General features: G+C 34.2%; 2 protein-coding genes across 3 annotated transcripts in view; one reads left to right on the forward strand and one right to left on the reverse strand.

The window, feature by feature from the left end:
- LOC144448513 (RNA ligase 1-like) overlaps positions 1-648 on the forward strand; it is a 17,749-nt gene extending 17,101 nt beyond the window's left edge. For both annotated transcript variants that reach the window (XM_078138779.1, XM_078138780.1), the window contains exon 6: positions 282-648. In XM_078138779.1, the coding sequence (XP_077994905.1) occupies positions 282-476 (195 nt within the window). In that variant the 3' untranslated portion in view covers positions 477-648. The remainder of the gene's footprint in view (positions 1-281) is intronic.
- A 1,850-nt stretch (positions 649-2,498) lies between these two features.
- Positions 2,499-22,598, reverse strand: part of LOC144448515 (uncharacterized) — a 35,112-nt gene continuing 15,012 nt past the window's right edge. Inside the window, exons 5-6 of the mRNA XM_078138782.1 lie at positions 14,780-14,856; positions 2,499-3,277 (exon numbers count right to left, since the gene is read on the reverse strand). Of these exons, the coding sequence (XP_077994908.1) occupies positions 3,174-3,277; positions 14,780-14,856 (181 nt within the window). The 3' untranslated portion in view covers positions 2,499-3,173. The remainder of the gene's footprint in view (positions 3,278-14,779; positions 14,857-22,598) is intronic.

The raw sequence follows: 22,598 nt of genomic DNA on the forward strand, positions 1-22,598 counted from the left end.
CACAACTTCTTACAGGAAATACTCATCCAAATACTTCATCAACATCTTCAGATGTGTATTTTTTCACACGTTGGTAGCTTTTGACAGTCTCCCAACTTCTTTTCAATGATCAACAATTATGACAGCAAATTTTGACTTTCTTGCTAAACGAGTTTAGGCTTACAAACTGTCAAATTGAATAACTTGTACCACTAACTGCATTTGTTCAATGGAAAACCTCTTATAATGAGTTGAATTTAACAACATAGTGTACCAAATCTTGTTCTCTGTGTATGTTTCAGTTCCACAGACACCATATTGGTTTACCATGGCCAGTAGAAGACTTACTGTTCACTTCAAGACAAATAACATTTAACGTAGATCTCTCTCAATATGAGGTGGAATTTGATCCTAAGTCCATGTTTTCAGTTCTCAGTAAATTCCATGGACGATCATTCCAACATATCCGGGATATTGAGTGGGAAGGACTGCAATGACAATCACAGGACAAAATCTCAGAAATGGGAATAGAAACAAGATAATTGGAGTGCTTGACACCTTGATTTTTCCACACTCAGACTCATGTTGATGACCAGTAATAAATAGCATTTAGCATTTAATACATTTTAGGCATATTAAATGTATCAAAATAAAATATTTGAATTCCATCTTTCTCATGTACACATTTTTCTCCTGCATGAGACATTTTTGTGATGTTCTTACAAATAAACCATTATCATTATATTAGTATCTCTGGTTTCACATAGCTTTTTTTTTTTAGCTCAACTGAACTGATATTAGTGATAAGGTTCAATAGTACTATAGGTATGGTGCAGTGGCTGTCCATCTGGATGACTTACACTCTAAAACCGTCAGACCGATTACCTTGGTATTTAGTGGAGATTACTTTTGGTGTCTGGTTGGGAAAATGTTCAAAGCAAAATGATCACATCACAGATTGGTATGAAATTTGATGGGAACATTCTTAGATGTGAGAAGATTAAGATTCTTCATGACATGATGATTCCATCAGCAATATGCAAATTAGGGCTACAAATGTGTCTTTTTGGTCAAAAACCTATAAATCCAAAACTACTCAGCCGATTAGGCTGAAATTTAACAGGGATGTATCTGTTGGTGTATAGATGAAGAAATATTAAACATTTAATGATCTCATCAGTAATATGCAAATTAGGTGTGAAAATGTGAATTTTGGTCAAAAATTATATCTCAAAAAGTACTTGGTCAATGAGACTGAAACTTGGTGAGATGTTTTTAGAAGCGTTATTCTGCAGATTTTCTTCAAAATATTTTGAAACAATTGGCCCTAGCAACCATGACCACGCCCTTAGTATATTTTGCTCAAATAACATCATCTGGTAGGCAAGTGAGTAAACATTCAAAAAATGTATGCAAATATCCCTAGCAACTATGACCACGCCCATAGCAACAGCAAACGGCCATATATTTCACAAAGATAACAGAGATAGACAATTGAACAAACATTCAAAAAATGTACGTAACTTTGCCTAGCAACAAGACCACGCCCATAGCAACAGTCAAATAATCAGGTATATTGCAAAGATAACAAGAATTGAAAGACAAATGAATAAACATTCAATAAATGTATGCAAATGTGCCTAGCTACTCTATGTGCCGGGGAAATAGCTACACTGTGCTGGAGGGAGGGGGCTAGTGCTGGGGGAGGAGCTACTCTATGTGCTGGGGAAATAGCTACACTGTGCTGGAGGGAGGGGGCTAGTGCTGGGGGAGGAGCTACTCTATGTGCTGGGGAAATAGCTACACTGTGCTGGAGGGAGGGGGCTAGTGCTGGGGGAGGAGCTACTCTATGTGCTGGGGAAATAGCTACACTGTGCTGGAGGGAGGGGGCTAGTGCTGGGGGAGGAGCTACTCTATGTGCTGGGGAAATAGCTACACTGCTGGAGGGAGGGGGCTAGTGCTGGGGGAGGAGCTACTCTATGTGCTGGGGAAATAGCTACACTGTGCTGGAGGGAGGGGGCTAGTGCTGGGGGAGGAGCTACTCTATGTGCTGGGGAAATAGCTACACTGTGCTGGAGGGAGGGGGCTAGTGCTGGGGGAGGAGCTACTCTATGTGCTGGGGAAATAGCTACACTGTGCTGGGGATGGGGCTACTCTGTGTATCAGAGGGAAAGGGTTACCCTATGTGCCAGGGAGGGGGACTACCCTATGTGCCAGGGGAGGGACTACCTTATGTGCCAGTGGAGGGGACTACCCTATGTGCTGGGTAAGGGGTTACCCTATGTGCCGGGTAAGGGGTTACCCTATGTGCCAGGTAAGGGGTTACGCTATGTGCCGGGTAAGGGGTTACCCTATGTGCCGGGGAGGGGGCTACTCAACTTATTTGAGTGTATGTGTAGAGGCCACGTTTTCTAGACCTTTGGTCTAAAATGGGGTCCATATGTACTACAAAAATGGTGAATCTATCACAGCTGTCATTTGAATTCATTTATTTATTTATTTATTTAATCACTTCCACTACTTACATTTCTAAATTAATCAGTGTATACTGTGAAAAGATCAGCTTGGAATCTTCATTTAGTACCCTTTGATGGCCATTATAATCACAGTACCAACTCATAAGTAAAACATCATTTTTTAAATATTTGATAAAAAGAATAAAGTTTTCACAAATGTTCACTACCTGGAACATCATTATAAATAATGTAGCCCTATCAAGACAGAAGTTTGTTAAGTCACACACAAGCTGAGTTTATATGTAATTTCTGCTGCTTACTGAAACTGTACTCACAATATTCTACTTACTTCAAACATCCACATGAAATTCACACTTGAACTCAAACCTGGTATTAAGATAATACTGAAAACCCATCTGATGACATTATTTTTCATACATATAAAAAATGTTCAGGAAATTCTTATTATATAATCAACTGTTGTAACAACACCAGATGACACTTGTAGTGTTATAGAAGACATGTAATACTAGAATAGTTTAGTTGCAGTTTCATCATAAGTTTTTGTCACTTCAGTAAAACAGTCTATAAATTCAGCTTGTGCCACTTTTATAAAAGGTGGAACTATTAGGTTTCACATCTTCATATATGATGCATAGCCCAGATGACAAAAGCTCAGCAGATGATGCAATATAGGAGTGGAATTGTAGATTAGGCGCCCTCTAGTGGTGACTATAATCAGTACTCATCTGGGTCACTATCATAACCATCATCATCCTTCTTTGCAAATCCAAATACTGACCTTTGACCAGATTGTTGAACATCTGGCAATGTTATTACTCCTGTAATCAAAAAGAAAGAAATGTTTTAGTAATCTATATAACACTGTAGAAGACTTAATAATCTATATAACCCTGTAGAAGACTTAGTAATCTCTATAACACTGTTGAAGACTTTATAACCTGTAGAAGTCTTAAGTAACCCTGTACAAGATTTAGTAATCTAAATAACCCTGTACAAGACTTACTAATCTATGTAACCCTGTAGAAGACTTAGTAATCTCTATAACCCTGTAGAAGACTTAGTAATATCTAAAACCCTGTAGAAGACTTGGTAATCTCTATAACCCTGTAGATGACTTAGTAATCTCTATAACCCTGTAGAAGACTTGGTAATCTATATAACCCTGTAGAAGACTTAGTAATCTCTATAACCCTGTAGAAGACTTAGTAATCTCTATAACCCTGTAGAAGACTTGGTAATCTATGTAACCCTGTAGAAGACTTAGTAATCTCTATAACCCTGTAGAAGACTTAGTAATCTCTATAACCCTGTAGAAGACTTGGTAATCTCTATAACCCTGTAGATGACTTAGTAATCTATATAACCCTGTAGAAGACTTAGTAATCTCTATAACCCTGTAGATGACTTAGTAATCTCTATAACCCTGTAGAAGACTTGGTAATCTCTATAACCCTGTAGAAGACTTAGTAATCTCTATAACCCTGTAGAAGACTTAGTAATCTCTATAACCCTGTAGAAGACTTGGTAATCTATATAACCCTGTAGATGACTTAGTAATCTCTATAACCCTGTAGATGACTTAGTAATCTCTATAACCCTGTAGAAGACTTGGTAATCTCTATAACCCTGTAGAAGACTTAGTAATCTCTATAACCCTGTAGAAGACTTGGTAATCTCTATAACACTATAGAAGACTTAGTAATCTCTATAACCCTGTAGAAGACTTAGTAATCTCTATAACCCTGTAGAAGACTTGGTAATCTATATAACACTGTAGAAGACTTGGTAATCTCTAAAACCCTGTAGAAGACTTAGTAATCTCTATAACCCTGTAGAAGACTTGGTAATCTCTATAACACTGTAGAAGACTTAGTAATCTCTATAACCCTGTAGATGACTTAGTAATCTCTATAACCCTTTAGAAGACTTGGTAATCTCTATAACACTAGTGGATTTAGTAATCTCTATAACACTGTAGAAGACTTAGTAATCTCTATAACCCTGTAGATGACTTAGTAATCTCTATAACCCTTTAGAAGACTTGGTAATCTCTATAACACTAGTGGATTTAGTAATCTCTATAACACTGTAGAAGACTTAGTAATCTATATAACCCTGTAGATGACTTAGTAATCTATATAACCCTGTAGATGACTTAGTAATCTATGTAACCCTGTAGATGACTTAATAATCTATATAACCCTGTAGAAGACTTAGTAATCTCTATAATCCTGTAGAAGACTTAGTAATCTCTATAACCCTGTAGATGACTTAGTAATCTATATAACCCTGTAGAAGACTTAGTAATCTCTATAACACTGTTGAAGACTTCGTAATCTATATAACCCTGTAGATGACTTAGTAATCTATATAACCCTGTAGATGACTTAGTAATCTATATAACCCTGTAGAAGACTTAGTAATCTCTATAACACTGTAGAAGACTTGGTAATCTATATAACCCTGTAGAAGACTTAGTAATCTCTATAACCCTGTAGATGACTTAGTAATCTATATAACCCTGTAGAAGACTTAGTAATCTCTATAACACTGTAGATGACTTAGTAATCTATATAACCCTGTAGAAGACTTAGTAATCTCTATAACACTGTAGAAGACTTCGTAATCTATATAACACTGTAGATGACTTAGTAATCTCTATAACCCTGTAGATGACTTAGTAATCTATATAACCCTGTAGAAGACTTAGTAATCTCTATAACACTGTAGAAGACTTAGTAATCTATATAACCCTGTAGATGACTTAGTGATCTCTATAACTCTGTAGAAGACTTAGTAATCTATATAACCCTGTAGATGACTTAGTAATCTCTATAACCCTGTAGATGACTTGGTAATCTCTATAACACTGTAGATGACTTAGTAATCTCTATAACACTGTAGAAGACTTGGTAATCTATATAACCCTGTAGAAGACTTAGTAATCTATATAACCCTGTAGATGACTTAGTAATCTCTATAACCCTGTAGATGACTTGGTAATCTCTATAACACTGTAGATGACTTAGTAATCTCTATAACACTGTAGAAGACTTGGTAATCTATATAACCCTGTAGAAGACTTAGTAATCTATATAACCCTGTAGATGACTTAGTAATCTATATAACCCTGTAGATGACTTAGTAATCTATATAACCCTGTAGATGACTTAGTAATCTATATAACCCTGTAGAAGACTTGGTAATCTATATAACCCTGTAGATGACTTAGTAATCTCTATAACCCTGCAGAAGACTTGGTAATCTCTATAACACTGTAGTGGATTTAGTAATCTCTATAACCCTGTAGAAGACTTAGTAATCTATATAACCCTGTAGATGACTTAGTAATCTATATAACCCTGTAGAAGACTTAGTAATCTCTATAACACTGTAGAAGACTTAGTAATCTCTATAACACTATAGAAGACTTAGTAATCTCTAAAACACTGTAGAAGACTTGGTAATCTATATAACCCTGTAGATGACTTAGTAATCTCTATAACCCTGTAGAAGACTTAGTTATCTCTATAACCCTGTAGAAGACTTAGTAATCTCTATAACACTGTAGAAGACTTAGTAATCTCTATAACACTGTAGATGACTTAGTAATCTCTATAACCCTGTAGAAGACTTAGTAATCTCTATAACCCTGTAGATGACTTAGTAATCTCTATAACCCTGTAGATGACTTAGTAATCTCTATAACACTGTGGAAGACTTAGTAATCTCTATAACCCTGTAGAAGACTTAGTAATCTCTATAACCCTGTAGAAGACTTAGTAATCTCTATAACACTGTAGATGACTTAGTAATATCTATAACCCTGTAGAAGACTTAGTAATCTCTATAACCCTGTAGAAGACTTAGTAATCTCTATAACCCTGTAGAAGACTTAGTAATCTCTATAACACTGTAGAAGACTTAGTAATCTCTATAACACTGTAGATGACTTAGTAATCTCTATAACCCTGTAGAAGACTTAGTAATCTCTATAACCCTGTAGATGACTTAGTAATCTCTATAACCCTGTAGATGACTTAGTAATCTCTATAACACTGTAGAAGACTTAGTAATCTCTATAACACTGTAGATGACTTAATAATCTCTATAACCCTGTAGAAGACTTAGTAATCTCTATAACCCTGTAGAAGACTTAGTAATCTCTATAACCCTGTAGAAGACTTAGTAATCTCTATAACCCTGTAGATGACTTAATAATCTCTATAACCCTGTAGAAGACTTAGTAATCTCTATAACCCTGTAGAAGACTTAGTAATCTCTATAACCCTGTAGAAGACTTAGTAATCTCTATAACCCTGTAGAAGACTTAGTAATCTATATAACCCTGTAGATGACTTAGTAATCTATATAACCCTGTAGAAGACTTAGTAATCTCTATAACCCTGTAGATGACTTAGTAATCTCTATAACCCTGTAGAACACTTAGTAATCTCTATAACACTGTAGAAGACTTAGTAATCTCTATAACCCTGTAGATGACTTAATAATCTCTATAACCCTGTAGAAGACTTAGTAATCTCTATAACCCTGTAGAAGACTTGGTAATCTATATAACCCTGTAGATGACTTAGTAATCTCTATAACCCTGTAGAAGACTTAGTAATCTCTATAACCCTGTAGATGACTTAGTAATCTATATAAACCTGTAGAAGACTTAGTAATCTATATAACCCTGTAGAAGACTTAGTAATCTATATAACCCTGTAGATGACTTAGTAAACTATATAACCCTGTAGAAGACTTAGTAATCTATGTAACACTGTAGATGACTTAAAAAATCTCTATAACCCTGTAGAAGACTTAGTAATCTCTATAATCCTGTAGAAGACTTAGTAATCTCTATAACCCTTTAGAAGACTTGGTAATCTCTATAACACTAGTGGATTTAGTAATCTTTATAACCCTGTAGATGACTTAGTAATCTATATAACCCTGTAGAAGACTTAGTAATCTCTATAGCACTGTAGAGGATTTGGTAATCTATATAACCCTGTAGATGACTTAGTAATCTCTATAACCCTGTAGAAGACTTAGTAATCTCTATAACCCTGTAGAAGACTTGGTAATCTCTATAACACTGTAGTGGATTTAGTAATCTCTATAACCCTGTAGAAGACTTAGTAATCTCTATAACCCTGTAGATGACTTAGTAATCTATATAACCCTGTAGAAGACTTAGTAATCTCTATAACACTGTAGAAGACTTAGTAATCTCTATAACCCTGTAGAAGACTTAGTAATCTCTATAACCCTGTAGAAGACTTAGTAATCTCTATAACCCTGTAGAAGACTTGGTAATCTCTATAACCCTTTAGAAGACTTGGTAATCTCTATAACCCTGTAGATGACTTAGTAATCTCTAAAACCCTGTAGAAGACTTGGTAATCTCTATAACACTGTAGATGACTTAGTAATCTCTATAACCCTGTAGAAGACTTGGTAATCTCTATAACCATGTACATGACTTAGTAATCTCTATAACCCTGTAGATGACTTAGTAATCTCTATAACCCTGTAGATGACTTAATAATCTCTATAACCCTGTAGATGACTTAGTAATCTCTATAACCCTGTAGAAGACTTGGTAATCTCTATAAACTGTAGAAGACTTAGTAATCTCTATAACCCTGCAGAAGACTTAGTAATCTCTATAACCCTGTAGATGACTTAATAATCTCTATAACACTGTACATGACTTAATAATCTCTATAACCCTGTAGATGACTTAGTAATCTCTATAACCCTGTAGAAGACTTGGTAATCTCTATAACCCTGTACATGACTTAGTAATCTCTATAACCCTGTAGATGACTTAATAATCTCTATAACACTGTAGAAGACTTAGTAATCTCTATAACCCTGTAGAAGACTTAGTAATCTATATAACCCTGTAGATGACTTAGTAATCTCTATAACCCTGTAGAAGACTTGGTAATCTATATAACCCTGTAGATGACTTAGTAATCTCTATAACCCTGTAGATGACTTAATAATCTCTATAACACTGTACATGACTTAGTAATCTCTATAACCCTGTAGATGACTTAATAATCTCTATAACCCTGTAGATGACTTAATAATCTTTTTAACCCTGTAGATGACTTAGCAATCTCTATGACACTGTAGAAGACTTAGTAATCTCTATAACACTGTAGAAGACTTAATAATCTATATAACACTGTAGAAGACTTGGTAATCTCTATAACCCTGTAGAAGACTTAGTAATCTCTATAACCCTGTAGAAGACTTAGTAATCTCTATAACCCTGTAGAAGACTTAGTAATCTCTATAATCCTGTAGAAGACTTGGTAATCTATATAACCCTGTAGAAGACTTAGTAATCTCTATAACCCTGTAGAAGACTTAGTAATCTCTATAACCCTGTAGATGACTTAGTAATCTCTATAACCCTGTAGAAGACTTAGTAATCTCTATAACCCTGTAGAAGACTTAGTAATCTCTATAACACTGTAGAAGACTTAATAATCTCTATAACACTGTAGATGACTTAGTAATCTATATAAACCTGTAGAAGACTTAGTAATCTATATAACCCTGTAGAAGACTTAGTAATCTCTATAACCCTGTAGAAGACTTAGTAATCTCTATAACACTGTAGAAGACTTAGTAATCTCTATAACACTGTAGATGACTTAGTAATCTCTATAACCCTGTAGAAGACTTAGTAATCTCTATAACCCTGTAGATGACTTAGTAATCTCTATAACCCTGTAGATGACTTAGTAATCTCTATAACACTGTAGAAGACTTAGTAATCTCTATAACACTGTAGATGACTTAATAATCTCTATAACCCTGTAGAAGACTTAGTAATCTCTATAACCCTGTAGAAGACTTAGTAATCTCTATAACCCTGTAGAAGACTTAGTAATCTCTATAACCCTGTAGATGACTTAATAATCTCTATAACCCTGTAGAAGACTTAGTAATCTCTATAACCCTGTAGAAGACTTAGTAATCTCTATAACCCTGTAGAAGACTTAGTAATCTCTATAACCCTGTAGAAGACTTAGTAATCTATATAACCCTGTAGATGACTTAGTAATCTATATAACCCTGTAGAAGACTTAGTAATCTCTATAACCCTGTAGATGACTTAGTAATCTCTATAACCCTGTAGAACACTTAGTAATCTCTATAACACTGTAGAAGACTTAGTAATCTCTATAACCCTGTAGATGACTTAATAATCTCTATAACCCTGTAGAAGACTTAGTAATCTCTATAACCCTGTAGAAGACTTGGTAATCTATATAACCCTGTAGATGACTTAGTAATCTCTATAACCCTGTAGAAGACTTAGTAATCTCTATAACCCTGTAGATGACTTAGTAATCTATATAAACCTGTAGAAGACTTAGTAATCTATATAACCCTGTAGAAGACTTAGTAATCTATATAACCCTGTAGATGACTTAGTAAACTATATAACCCTGTAGAAGACTTAGTAATCTATGTAACACTGTAGATGACTTAAAAAATCTCTATAACCCTGTAGAAGACTTAGTAATCTCTATAATCCTGTAGAAGACTTAGTAATCTCTATAACCCTTTAGAAGACTTGGTAATCTCTATAACACTAGTGGATTTAGTAATCTTTATAACCCTGTAGATGACTTAGTAATCTATATAACCCTGTAGAAGACTTAGTAATCTCTATAGCACTGTAGAGGATTTGGTAATCTATATAACCCTGTAGATGACTTAGTAATCTCTATAACCCTGTAGAAGACTTAGTAATCTCTATAACCCTGTAGAAGACTTGGTAATCTCTATAACACTGTAGTGGATTTAGTAATCTCTATAACCCTGTAGAAGACTTAGTAATCTCTATAACCCTGTAGATGACTTAGTAATCTATATAACCCTGTAGAAGACTTAGTAATCTCTATAACACTGTAGAAGACTTAGTAATCTCTATAACCCTGTAGAAGACTTAGTAATCTCTATAACCCTGTAGAAGACTTAGTAATCTCTATAACCCTGTAGAAGACTTGGTAATCTCTATAACCCTTTAGAAGACTTGGTAATCTCTATAACCCTGTAGATGACTTAGTAATCTCTAAAACCCTGTAGAAGACTTGGTAATCTCTATAACACTGTAGATGACTTAGTAATCTCTATAACCCTGTAGAAGACTTGGTAATCTCTATAACCATGTACATGACTTAGTAATCTCTATAACCCTGTAGATGACTTAGTAATCTCTATAACCCTGTAGATGACTTAATAATCTCTATAACCCTGTAGATGACTTAGTAATCTCTATAACCCTGTAGAAGACTTGGTAATCTCTATAAACTGTAGAAGACTTAGTAATCTCTATAACCCTGCAGAAGACTTAGTAATCTCTATAACCCTGTAGATGACTTAATAATCTCTATAACACTGTACATGACTTAATAATCTCTATAACCCTGTAGATGACTTAGTAATCTCTATAACCCTGTAGAAGACTTGGTAATCTCTATAACCCTGTACATGACTTAGTAATCTCTATAACCCTGTAGATGACTTAATAATCTCTATAACACTGTAGAAGACTTAGTAATCTCTATAACCCTGTAGAAGACTTAGTAATCTATATAACCCTGTAGATGACTTAGTAATCTCTATAACCCTGTAGAAGACTTGGTAATCTATATAACCCTGTAGATGACTTAGTAATCTCTATAACCCTGTAGATGACTTAATAATCTCTATAACACTGTACATGACTTAGTAATCTCTATAACCCTGTAGATGACTTAATAATCTCTATAACCCTGTAGATGACTTAATAATCTTTTTAACCCTGTAGATGACTTAGCAATCTCTATGACACTGTAGAAGACTTAGTAATCTCTATAACACTGTAGAAGACTTAATAATCTATATAACACTGTAGAAGACTTGGTAATCTCTATAACCCTGTAGAAGACTTAGTAATCTCTATAACCCTGTAGAAGACTTAGTAATCTCTATAACCCTGTAGAAGACTTAGTAATCTCTATAATCCTGTAGAAGACTTGGTAATCTATATAACCCTGTAGAAGACTTAGTAATCTCTATAACCCTGTAGAAGACTTAGTAATCTCTATAACCCTGTAGATGACTTAGTAATCTCTATAACCCTGTAGAAGACTTAGTAATCTCTATAACCCTGTAGAAGACTTAGTAATCTCTATAACACTGTAGAAGACTTAATAATCTCTATAACACTGTAGATGACTTAGTAATCTCTATAACCCTGTAGATGACTTAGTAATCTCTATAACCCTGTAGAAGACTTAGTAATCTCTATAACCCTGTAGAAGACTTTGTAATCTCTATAACACTGTAGTGGATTTAGTAATCTCTATAACCCTGTAGAAGACTTAGTAATCTCTATAACCCTGTAGAAGACTTGGTAATCTCTATAACACTGTAGTGGATTTAGTAATCTCTATAACCCTGTAGAAGACTTGGTAATCTCTATAAACTGTAGTGGATTTAGTAATCTCTATAACCCTGTAGAAGACTTGGTAATCTATATAACCCTGTAGATGACTTAGTAATCTCTATAACCCTGTAGAAGACTTAGTAATCTCTATAACCCTGTAGATGACTTAGTAATCTATATAAACCTGTAGAAGACTTAGTAATCTATATAACCCTGTAGAAGACTTAGTAATCTCTATAACCCTGTAGATGACTTAGTAATCTATATAACCCTGTAGAAGACTTTGTAATCTCTATAACACTGTAGTGGATTTAGTAATCTCTATAACCCTGTAGAAGACTTAGTAATCTCTATAACCCTGTAGAAGACTTGGTAATCTCTATAACACTGTAGTGGATTTAGTAATCTCTATAACCCTGTAGAAGACTTGGTAATCTCTATAAACTGTAGTGGATTTAGTAATCTCTATAACCCTGTAGAAGACTTGGTAATCTATATAACCCTGTAGATGACTTAGTAATCTCTATAACCCTGTAGAAGACTTAGTAATCTCTATAACCCTGTAGATGACTTAGTAATCTATATAAACCTGTAGAAGACTTAGTAATCTATATAACCCTGTAGAAGACTTAGTAATCTCTATAACCCTGTAGATGACTTAGTAATCTATATAACCCTGTAGAAGACTTAGTAATCTATATAACCCTGTAGAAGACTTAGTAATCTATATAACCCTGTAGAAGACTTAGTAATCTATATAACTCTGTAGAAGACTTAGTAATCTCTATAACCCTGTAGATGACTTAGTAATCTATATAACCCTGTAGGAGACTTAGTAATCTCTATAACCCTGTAGATGACTTAGTAATCTATATAACCCTGTAGAAGACTTAGTAATCTATATAACCCTGTAGAAGACTTAGTAATCTATATAACCCTGTAGAAGACTTAGTAATTTCTATAACACTGTAGAAGACTTAGTAATCTCTATAACACTGTAGATGACTTAATAATCTATATAACCCTGTAGAAGACTTAGTAATCTCTATAACCCTGTAGAAGACTTAGTAATCTCTACAATACTGTAGAAGACTTAGTAATCTCTATAACACTGTAGAAGACTTTGTAATCTCTATAACACTGTAGTGGATTTAGTAATCTCTATAACCCTGTAGAAGACTTAGTAATCTCTATAACCCTGTAGAAGACTTGGTAATCTCTATAACACTGTAGTGGATTTAGTAATCTCTATAACCCTGTAGAAGACTTGGTAATCTCTATAAACTGTAGTGGATTTAGTAATCTCTATAACCCTGTAGAAGACTTGGTAATCTATATAACCCTGTAGATGACTTAGTAATCTCTATAACCCTGTAGAAGACTTAGTAATCTCTATAACCCTGTAGATGACTTAGTAATCTATATAAACCTGTAGAAGACTTAGTAATCTATATAACCCTGTAGAAGACTTAGTAATCTCTATAACCCTGTAGATGACTTAGTAATCTATATAACCCTGTAGAAGACTTTGTAATCTCTATAACACTGTAGTGGATTTAGTAATCTCTATAACCCTGTAGAAGACTTAGTAATCTCTATAACCCTGTAGAAGACTTGGTAATCTCTATAACACTGTAGTGGATTTAGTAATCTCTATAACCCTGTAGAAGACTTGGTAATCTCTATAAACTGTAGTGGATTTAGTAATCTCTATAACCCTGTAGAAGACTTGGTAATCTATATAACCCTGTAGATGACTTAGTAATCTCTATAACCCTGTAGAAGACTTAGTAATCTCTATAACCCTGTAGAAGACTTAGTAATCTCTATAACCCTGTAGATGACTTAGTAATCTATATAAACCTGTAGAAGACTTAGTAATCTATATAACCCTGTAGAAGACTTAGTAATCTCTATAACCCTGTAGATGACTTAGTAATCTATATAACCCTGTAGAAGACTTAGTAATCTATATAACCCTGTAGAAGACTTAGTAATCTATATAACCCTGTAGAAGACTTAGTAATCTATATAACCCTGTAGAAGACTTAGTAATCTCTATAACCCTGTAGATGACTTAGTAATCTATATAACCCTGTAGGAGACTTAGTAATCTCTATAACCCTGTAGATGACTTAGTAATCTATATAACCCTGTAGAAGACTTAGTAATCTATATAACCCTGTAGAAGACTTAGTAATCTATATAACCCTGTAGAAGACTTAGTAATTTCTATAACACTGTAGAAGACTTAGTAATCTCTATAACACTGTAGATGACTTAATAATCTATATAACCCTGTAGAAGACTTAGTAATCTCTATAACCCTGTAGAAGACTTAGTAATCTCTACAATACTGTAGAAGACTTAGTAATCTCTATAACACTGTAGATGACTTAATAATCTCTATAACCCTGTAGAAGACTTAGTAATCTCTACAACTCTAGAAGACTTAATGATCTACATAACCATGTGGGAGACTTTATAGCATTTAGAAGTCTCAGTAATCTCTATAACCCTGTAGAATACTTAGTAAGTTATATAACCCTGTAGAAGACTTAGTAAGTTAGTTACTGTTATAGAGATTACTAAGTCTTCTAAAGGGTTATAGAACTTACTAAGTCTTCTACAGGGTTATTTAAATTACTAAGTCTCCTAGTGTTATAGAGATTACTAAGTCTTCTATCAGTTACATAGATTACTAACTTACAATGTAAGTCTTTTATTTAGATTACTAAGTCTTCTATAGATTACACAGATTTCAAAGTCATCTAGCTACTATGCATTATGCCAATAATAGAGATTAATGGTATTGCCCAATTGTCTTGTGATTTTAACATATACATGTATGTACCTGATCTAGCTAGTCTTGTTTCCAATACTTCTGTTGTAAAGCTGTCTGTATTGCCAAGATCATCAAAACCAACCACCCTGTAAAACAATGGGAAGTAAAAATAGTCTATTCCATAATTTCCAATAAGGAATTTTACATCTTGTGGCAGACCTCGCAAGATATGCAAATAGCCTAGCAATGGTTTTTAAACATGTCCCAGTGTCAACCGGAATCGTCATCGAAAACATTGAAAATTTGAAAGTACCAGAACTTAAGAGCATGTTACGGAAATTTCACACGACGACAAGTAATAAGAAAAATATGCTCATTTCCCTCGCCAAGGCAGTAGGTGATCTTGAGCTCAATGCAATACTGGAACTTGTCATCACTGAACATTTCCCAACAAATAAAGCTAAAATATGCCGTCGATGTGTCTTGTGTGTTGATGGTATTGTGATGCTTCTTATCGGCAAATAATAAAACATGAGATAAATAAAAGTCACTGAATGTGAAACACCCGACATTACAAGTGTTTATGTATATCTAGTCTAGCCGTTTTGATTTATTTTTCCATCATATGGGGACATAATATTTTAGCATTTATACCCACAGACACTGACAATTAGTCAGGAAAGGTGAGTAAATATCAGTAAATGTTGGTTAATACGACATGTAGACTGTAGTTTTTGTTTACTGATGTCTATTACAACCACCGGCAATGTATTTTTTCACAATGCTGTTGAGTTTTATTCACCTGTTGACTACGCTTGTCATAGGCTACGTGCTAACGATGTCTCTCTATGACGTCATAAAATCCTGTGGTTTAGGTGGGACCAGAAATACCCGAAAACTCTCGAAGTAAATCCAAAAGGAACTGACTGAAAAAAGGTCATTTTAAGGTGTTTGCAGACGCTTTTTTAAAATTTCAAAACCAGAATATGTTTCACAAACATGTCGTCTAGCAAAATAGCAATAGTGATTGTGAGCATTTTGAATCACCTTTAAGTCGTGAGTTCACACTTCACCTGTATTTATTCATAATTGAGTTTAAGTCATGAGTTCACACTTCACCTGTATTTATTCCAGATTGAGTTTAAAAGTTGCAATATATTGAAGAGCAAACATACCAGTGTTGTATTGGTATATTTCATGTGTATGCTAATGATTTGATTCTATTTACAAGTGTGCTTTGCAATGTGGACACACACATACATATACACACACACACACACGCACACACACACACACACACACACACACACACACACAAAGTAAAATAATGTGAACTAAAAAGAAAGATGCATTTTCAATATTGAGATCACATACATGTAATTTCTGTAAGTTATTTATCCATGTACAACCGTGATACGTCCAAGCCACCCTACAGAACTATCAATGTATGATGCGCATTGCTACAATTTAGTTTTGTCAATATCATACATGAAGCACATGGATAAAAATTTTTCAGATTGACATAAAATATTGTATCTAAGAGTTATTAATCTGCGTTAACAATCTTGGTGATCTCACTCAGCGAACCAGTATCATATACAACAAATGAAAACTAAAAAAAACATAAAAGAATGATTGCAAGTGAATCCTAGTGTACGACGATAAATGGCATTTCCAAATCAATTTCATTCCAGACAGACTAGACCTACCCATGGTCAAGAGATTGTGCAAATCAAGTTATTTCTACAAATGTATAAACTATTACTCATATGTCAAGTTATTTCTACAAATGTATTACTCATATGTCCACAATTTAGAACCATCCATCATCCTGATTATTATTAAACTCAAAACATTATCTGTACGTAACAACCAAGTGTTACTTTACGTAACAACCAAGTGTTACTATACATAACAACCAAGTGTTACTATACGTAACAACCAAGTGTTACTGTACGTAACAACCCAGTTTTACTATACGTAACAACCAAGTGTTACTATACGTAACAACCAAGTGTTACTATACGTAACAACCAAGTGTTACTATACGTAACAACCAAGTATTACTATACGTAACAACCAAGTGTTACTATACGTAACAACCAAGTGTTACTATACATAACAACCAAGTGTTACTATACGTAACAACCAAGTGTTACTATACATAACAACCAAGTGTTACTATACGTAACAACCAAGTGTTACTATACATAACAACCAAGTGTTACTATACGTAACAACCAAGTGTTACTACACATAACAACCAAGTGTTACTATACGTAACAACCAAGTGTTACTATTCATGTTACATGTACATTACGTACATGTTTACGAATACCAAACATGTTCTATGCCTGGTGCAGTGATGACGAGCAAAATGAACACACAATATATCACATGGTTGAGTTAACGTCACAACTGAAGCTACCTTATGTTGATTGATTGATTGATTGATTGATTGATTGATTGATTGACTGACAGTCTTTCTGGGCCTTATTACATTTATCTTGTCAAGTCAGATCAAGAGATGCCAGTGAAGTTGCCTATGTTGGGTACATAGAATACAATGTAAATGTCAGATGAGGAAATATTGTAACAAATAAACGTATCGTCCAATCGCAGACCAAATCACAACCACATGGCCCATGTCATATATGTGGCATACATCAACAATTTGTACCAATTCAAACTGTCAAATTGAAACATGTCATCATCGAGTTATCAGGGTGTGAGTTTTTGTAAAAATATTTTGAGGAACGGGAGGAATTATGTCATCGTTTGTACAAATTAAACATTTTCAATGATATTTTATCAGACTCGTGATACTGCATATTTGTGGCATTAAATGTATCTCTCATAAAATTGCAATTTGGCTAACACTTTCCAGAGTCAATGAATTGAAAAGATGTATAGTGTGTACAAATTCACGTCATGTGATTTTTTTACTTTCAAATTGCAACATTGTATATTGAGGTGGACTCTCAAAAAAATTAATGTGTCTCAGGGGGCTGCACAATGATAAAATACCATACGTGACTTACTCATCGACTTTTTGCTATAAAATGTAATAAATTTTTACTTTCAGGCACGTTAATAAAATCTGAGGATTTGTCATGAAATTTAACTGAAAACAGAAGTAAATGTTGTCATACACAGGGAACCTTGCACACTCCTGTAAAATTCACATACCTATAACAGGGTTGTGCACATAGCTGTACCAGCTCAGTGGAGCTATGGGGACTGTACCAGCTATGTGTACAATATCCCTGTAACAGCTCTGACCAACACACTAGGTGTAACATACTAGAGATTTGACAGATGTGTAACTGGTATGCCAACACCAATGTAACATGGATGTGAAAAATAGCAATGCAGCATAGGTTTTTACAACATCCATGTACAAGAGCTTTTTCCCACAGCCATGTACCAGCTATGTTAGCATATTTGCAACATAGGTATTTCCCATATCCATGTACCAGCTATGTGAGCAATGCTAGTCAGATATGAACAAAAGGTTTGCTACAGGGTATTATTCCCCCATAGCTGTTACATGTTTGTGCACAACTGTGTGCTACGTATGCAGTACACAGCTATGGTACTGGGATGTGTAAAACAGTCATGGCACAGAGTCGGTATTCCACATCCATTCAATAGGCTTATTTTTCACAACCATGTACCAGAGCTGTGGAAAAATATACCCTGTAATGGGGTTGTGAGACACACAGCTGGTACATACATGTAGCTGTGCTCTTCTTCCTAGCACTAGGATGTGGCCACATCCTAGCACTAGGATGTGAACATCCTAGTACTAGGATGTGCAAGGTTCCCTGTGATAGTTTGATGTAATTTATATTCAACAAGTCATTGAAAATGACATAGTTCCCGCTATGATTGGGTTTTAAGGAATTATCACTACTCTGATCACGCAACAACACTTGTGAACCTAAATCAAACAGACTTAGATATGTTGTGTCTGCTTGTTGGACATGGAACATGCATACAACAATAATTTAAAGGATGGGTCGAAAATGGATATGCACATGTATGTCAAAGAACACTGTCCTAATACATGTACCAACTTTGAATGAGATCTGTTCAAGCATGTCTGAGTTATGGCTTTGGACATAGAAAAATCACAAACAAAATGGCTGCCAGGTGGCCATATTGGATCGTATCACAACAACAATGAATATGCAAATGTATGTTATAGAACACTGTCCTAATACCAACTTTGAATGAGATCTGTTCAAGCATGTCTGAGTTATGGCTTTGGACATGGAAAATTCGCAAACAAAATGGCTGCTAGGCAGCCATATTGGATCGTATCATGACAACAAATGGATATGCACATGTATGTCATAGAACACTGTCCTAATACCAACTTTGAATGAGATCTGTTCAAGCATGTCTGAGTTATGGCTTTGGACATGGAAAATTCGCAAACAAAATGGCTGCTAGGCAGCCATATTGGATCGTATCATGACAACAAATGGATATGCACATGTATGACATAGAACACTGACCTAATACCAACTTTGAATGAGATCTGTTCAAGCATGTCTGAGTTATGGCTTTGGACATAGAAAAATCACAAACAAAATGGCTGCCAGGCAGCCATATTGGATCGTATCACAACAACAATGAATATGCACATGTATGTCATAGAACACTGTCCTAATACCAACTTTGAATGAGATCTGTTCAAGCATGTCTGAGTTATGGCTTTAGACAGGGAAAATTTGCAAACAAAATGGCTGCTAGGCAGCCATATTGGATCATATCATGAAACAAATTGACGTGCATATGTATGCCATTGTATGTTGCCCCTGCACCAAGTTTGAAAAAAATCGGTCCAGGCATCTCCAAGAAACGGCTGCGGACGGACGGGCGGACGCACAGAACCCAATCCATAAGTCCCCGTCCCGGACTTCGTCCAGCGGGGACTAACAATTACTAAAGTGTTGTGACGTATGTTGACATAGTTTGCTGTAATTTATATTCAACAGTTATTACAGTGTTGTGACGTATGTTGGCATAGTTCGATGTAATTTATATTCAACAGTTATTTATGTTGACATGTGTAATTTATATTCAACAGTTATTTCAGTGTTGTGACATATGTTGACATAGTTCGATGTAATTTATATTCAACAGTTATTTCGGCGTTGTGACGTATGTTGACATAGTTTGATGTAATTTATATTCAACAGTTATTTCGGCGTTGTGATGTATGTTGACATAGTTCGATGTAATTTATATTTAACAGTTATTTCGGTGTTGTGACGTATGTTGACATAGTTTGATGTAATTTATATTCAACAGTTATTTATGTTGACATGTGTAATTTATATTCAACAGTTATTTCAGTGTTGTGACGTATGTTGACATAGTTTGATGTAATTTATATTCAACAGTTATTTCGGCATTGTGACGTATGTTGACATAGTTTGATGTAATTTATATTCAACAGTTATTTCGGCGTTGTGACGTATGTTGACATAGTTCACTGTAATTTATATTCAACAGTTATTTCGGTGTTGTGACGTATGTTGACATAGTTTGATGTAATTTATATTCAACAGTTATTTCGGTGTTGTGACGTATGTTGACATAGTTTGATGTAATTTATATTCAACAGTTATTTCGGTGTTGTGACGTATGTTGACATAGTTTGATGTAATTTATATTCAACAGTTATTTCAGTGTTGTGATGTATGTTGACATAGTTTGATGTAATTTATAATCAACAGTTATTTATGTTGACATGTGTAATTTATATTCAACAGTTATTTCAGTGTTGTGACGTATGTTGACATAGTTTGATGTAATTTATATTCAACAGTTATTTCAGCGTTGTGACGTATGTTGACATAGTTTGATGTAATTTATATTCAACAGTTATTTCGGTGTTGTGACGTATGTTGACATAGTTTGATGTAATTTATATTCAACAGTTATTTCGGTGTTGTGACGTATGTTGACATAGTTCAATGTAATTTATATTCAACAGTTATTACAGTGTTGTGACGTATGTTGACATAGTTTGATGTAATTTATATTCAACAGTTATTTCAGTGTTGTGACGTATGTTGACATAGTTTGATGTAATTTATATTCAACAGTTATATCGGTGTTGTGATGTATGTTGACATAGTTTGATGTAATTTATATTCAACAGTTATTTCAGTGTTGTGACGTATGTTGACATAGTTTGATGTAATTCATATTCAACAGTTATTACAGTGTTGTGACGTATGTTGACATAGTTTGATGTAATTTATATTCAACAGTTATTTCGGCGTTGTGACGTATGTTGACATAGTTTGATGTAATTTATATTCAACAGTTATATCGGTGTTGTGACATATGTTGACATAGTTCACTGTAATTTATATTCAACAGTTATTTCTGTGTTGTGATGTATGTTGACATAGTTTGATGTAATTTACATTTAACAGTTATTTCGGTGTTGTGACGTATGTTGACATAGTTTGATGTAATTTATATTCAACAGTTATTTCAGTGTTGTGACGTATGTTGACATAGTTCGATGTAATTTATATTCAACAGTTATTTCGGCGTTGACATATGTTGACATAGTTTGATGTAATTTATATTCAACAGTTATTACAGTGTTGTGATGTATGTTGACATAGTTTGATGTAATTTATATTCAACAGTTATTTCAGTGTTGTGACATATGTTGACATAGTTCGATGTAATTTATATTCAACAGTTACTTCGGCATTGTGACGTATGTTGACATAGTTCGATGTAATTTATATTCAACAGTTATTTCGGTGTTGTGACATATGTTGACATAGTTCGATGTAATTTATATTCAACAGTTATTTTGGTGTTGTGACGTATGTTGACATAGTTTGATGTAATTTATATTCAACAGTTATTTCAGTGTTGTGACATATGTTGACATAGTTCGATGTAATTTATATTCAACAGTTATTTCGGCGTTGTGACGTATGTTGACATAGTTTGCTGTAATTTATATTCAACAGTTATTTCAGTGTTGTGACGTATGTTGACATAGTTTGATGTAATTTATATTCAACAGTTATTTCGGCGTTGTGATGTATGTTGACATAGTTTGATGTAATTTATATTCAAGTTATTTCGGCGTTGTGACGTATGTTGACATAGTTTGATGTAATTTATATTGAAGTTATTACAGTGTTGTGACGTATGTTGACATAGTTTGATGTAATTTATATTCAACAGTTATTACAGTGTTGTGACGTATGTTGACATAGTTTGATGTAATTTATATTTAACAGTTATTTCAGTGTTGTGACATATGTTGACATAGTTTGATGTAATTTATATTCAACAGTTATTTCGGTGTTGTGACGTATGTCGACATAGTTTCACTGTAATTTATATTTAACAGTTATTTCGGTGTTGTGATGTATGTTGACATAGTTCGATGTAATTTATATTCAACAGTTATTTCGGCGTTGTGACGTATGTTGACATAGTTTGATGTAATTTATATTCAACAGTTATTTCGGCGTTGTGATGTATGTTGACATAGTTCGATGTAATTTATATTCAACAGTTACTTCGGTGTTGTGACGTATGTTGACACAGTTTGATGTAATTTATATTCAACAGTTATTACAGTGTTGTGACGTATGTTGACATAGTTTGATGTAATTTATATTCAACAGTTATTACAGTGTTGTGACGTATGTTGACATAGTTCGATGTAATTTATATTCAACAGTTATTTCGGTGTTGTGACGTATGTTGACATAGTTTGATGTAATTTATATTCAACAGTTATATCGGTGTTGTGACGTACGTTGACATAGTTCGATGTAATTTATATTCAACAGTTATTTCGGTGTTGTGACGTACGTTGACATAGTTC

Source organism: Glandiceps talaboti, chromosome 17, assembly GCF_964340395.1.
Source record: "Glandiceps talaboti chromosome 17, keGlaTala1.1, whole genome shotgun sequence".
NCBI classification, from domain to species: Eukaryota; Metazoa; Hemichordata; class Enteropneusta; family Spengelidae; genus Glandiceps; species Glandiceps talaboti.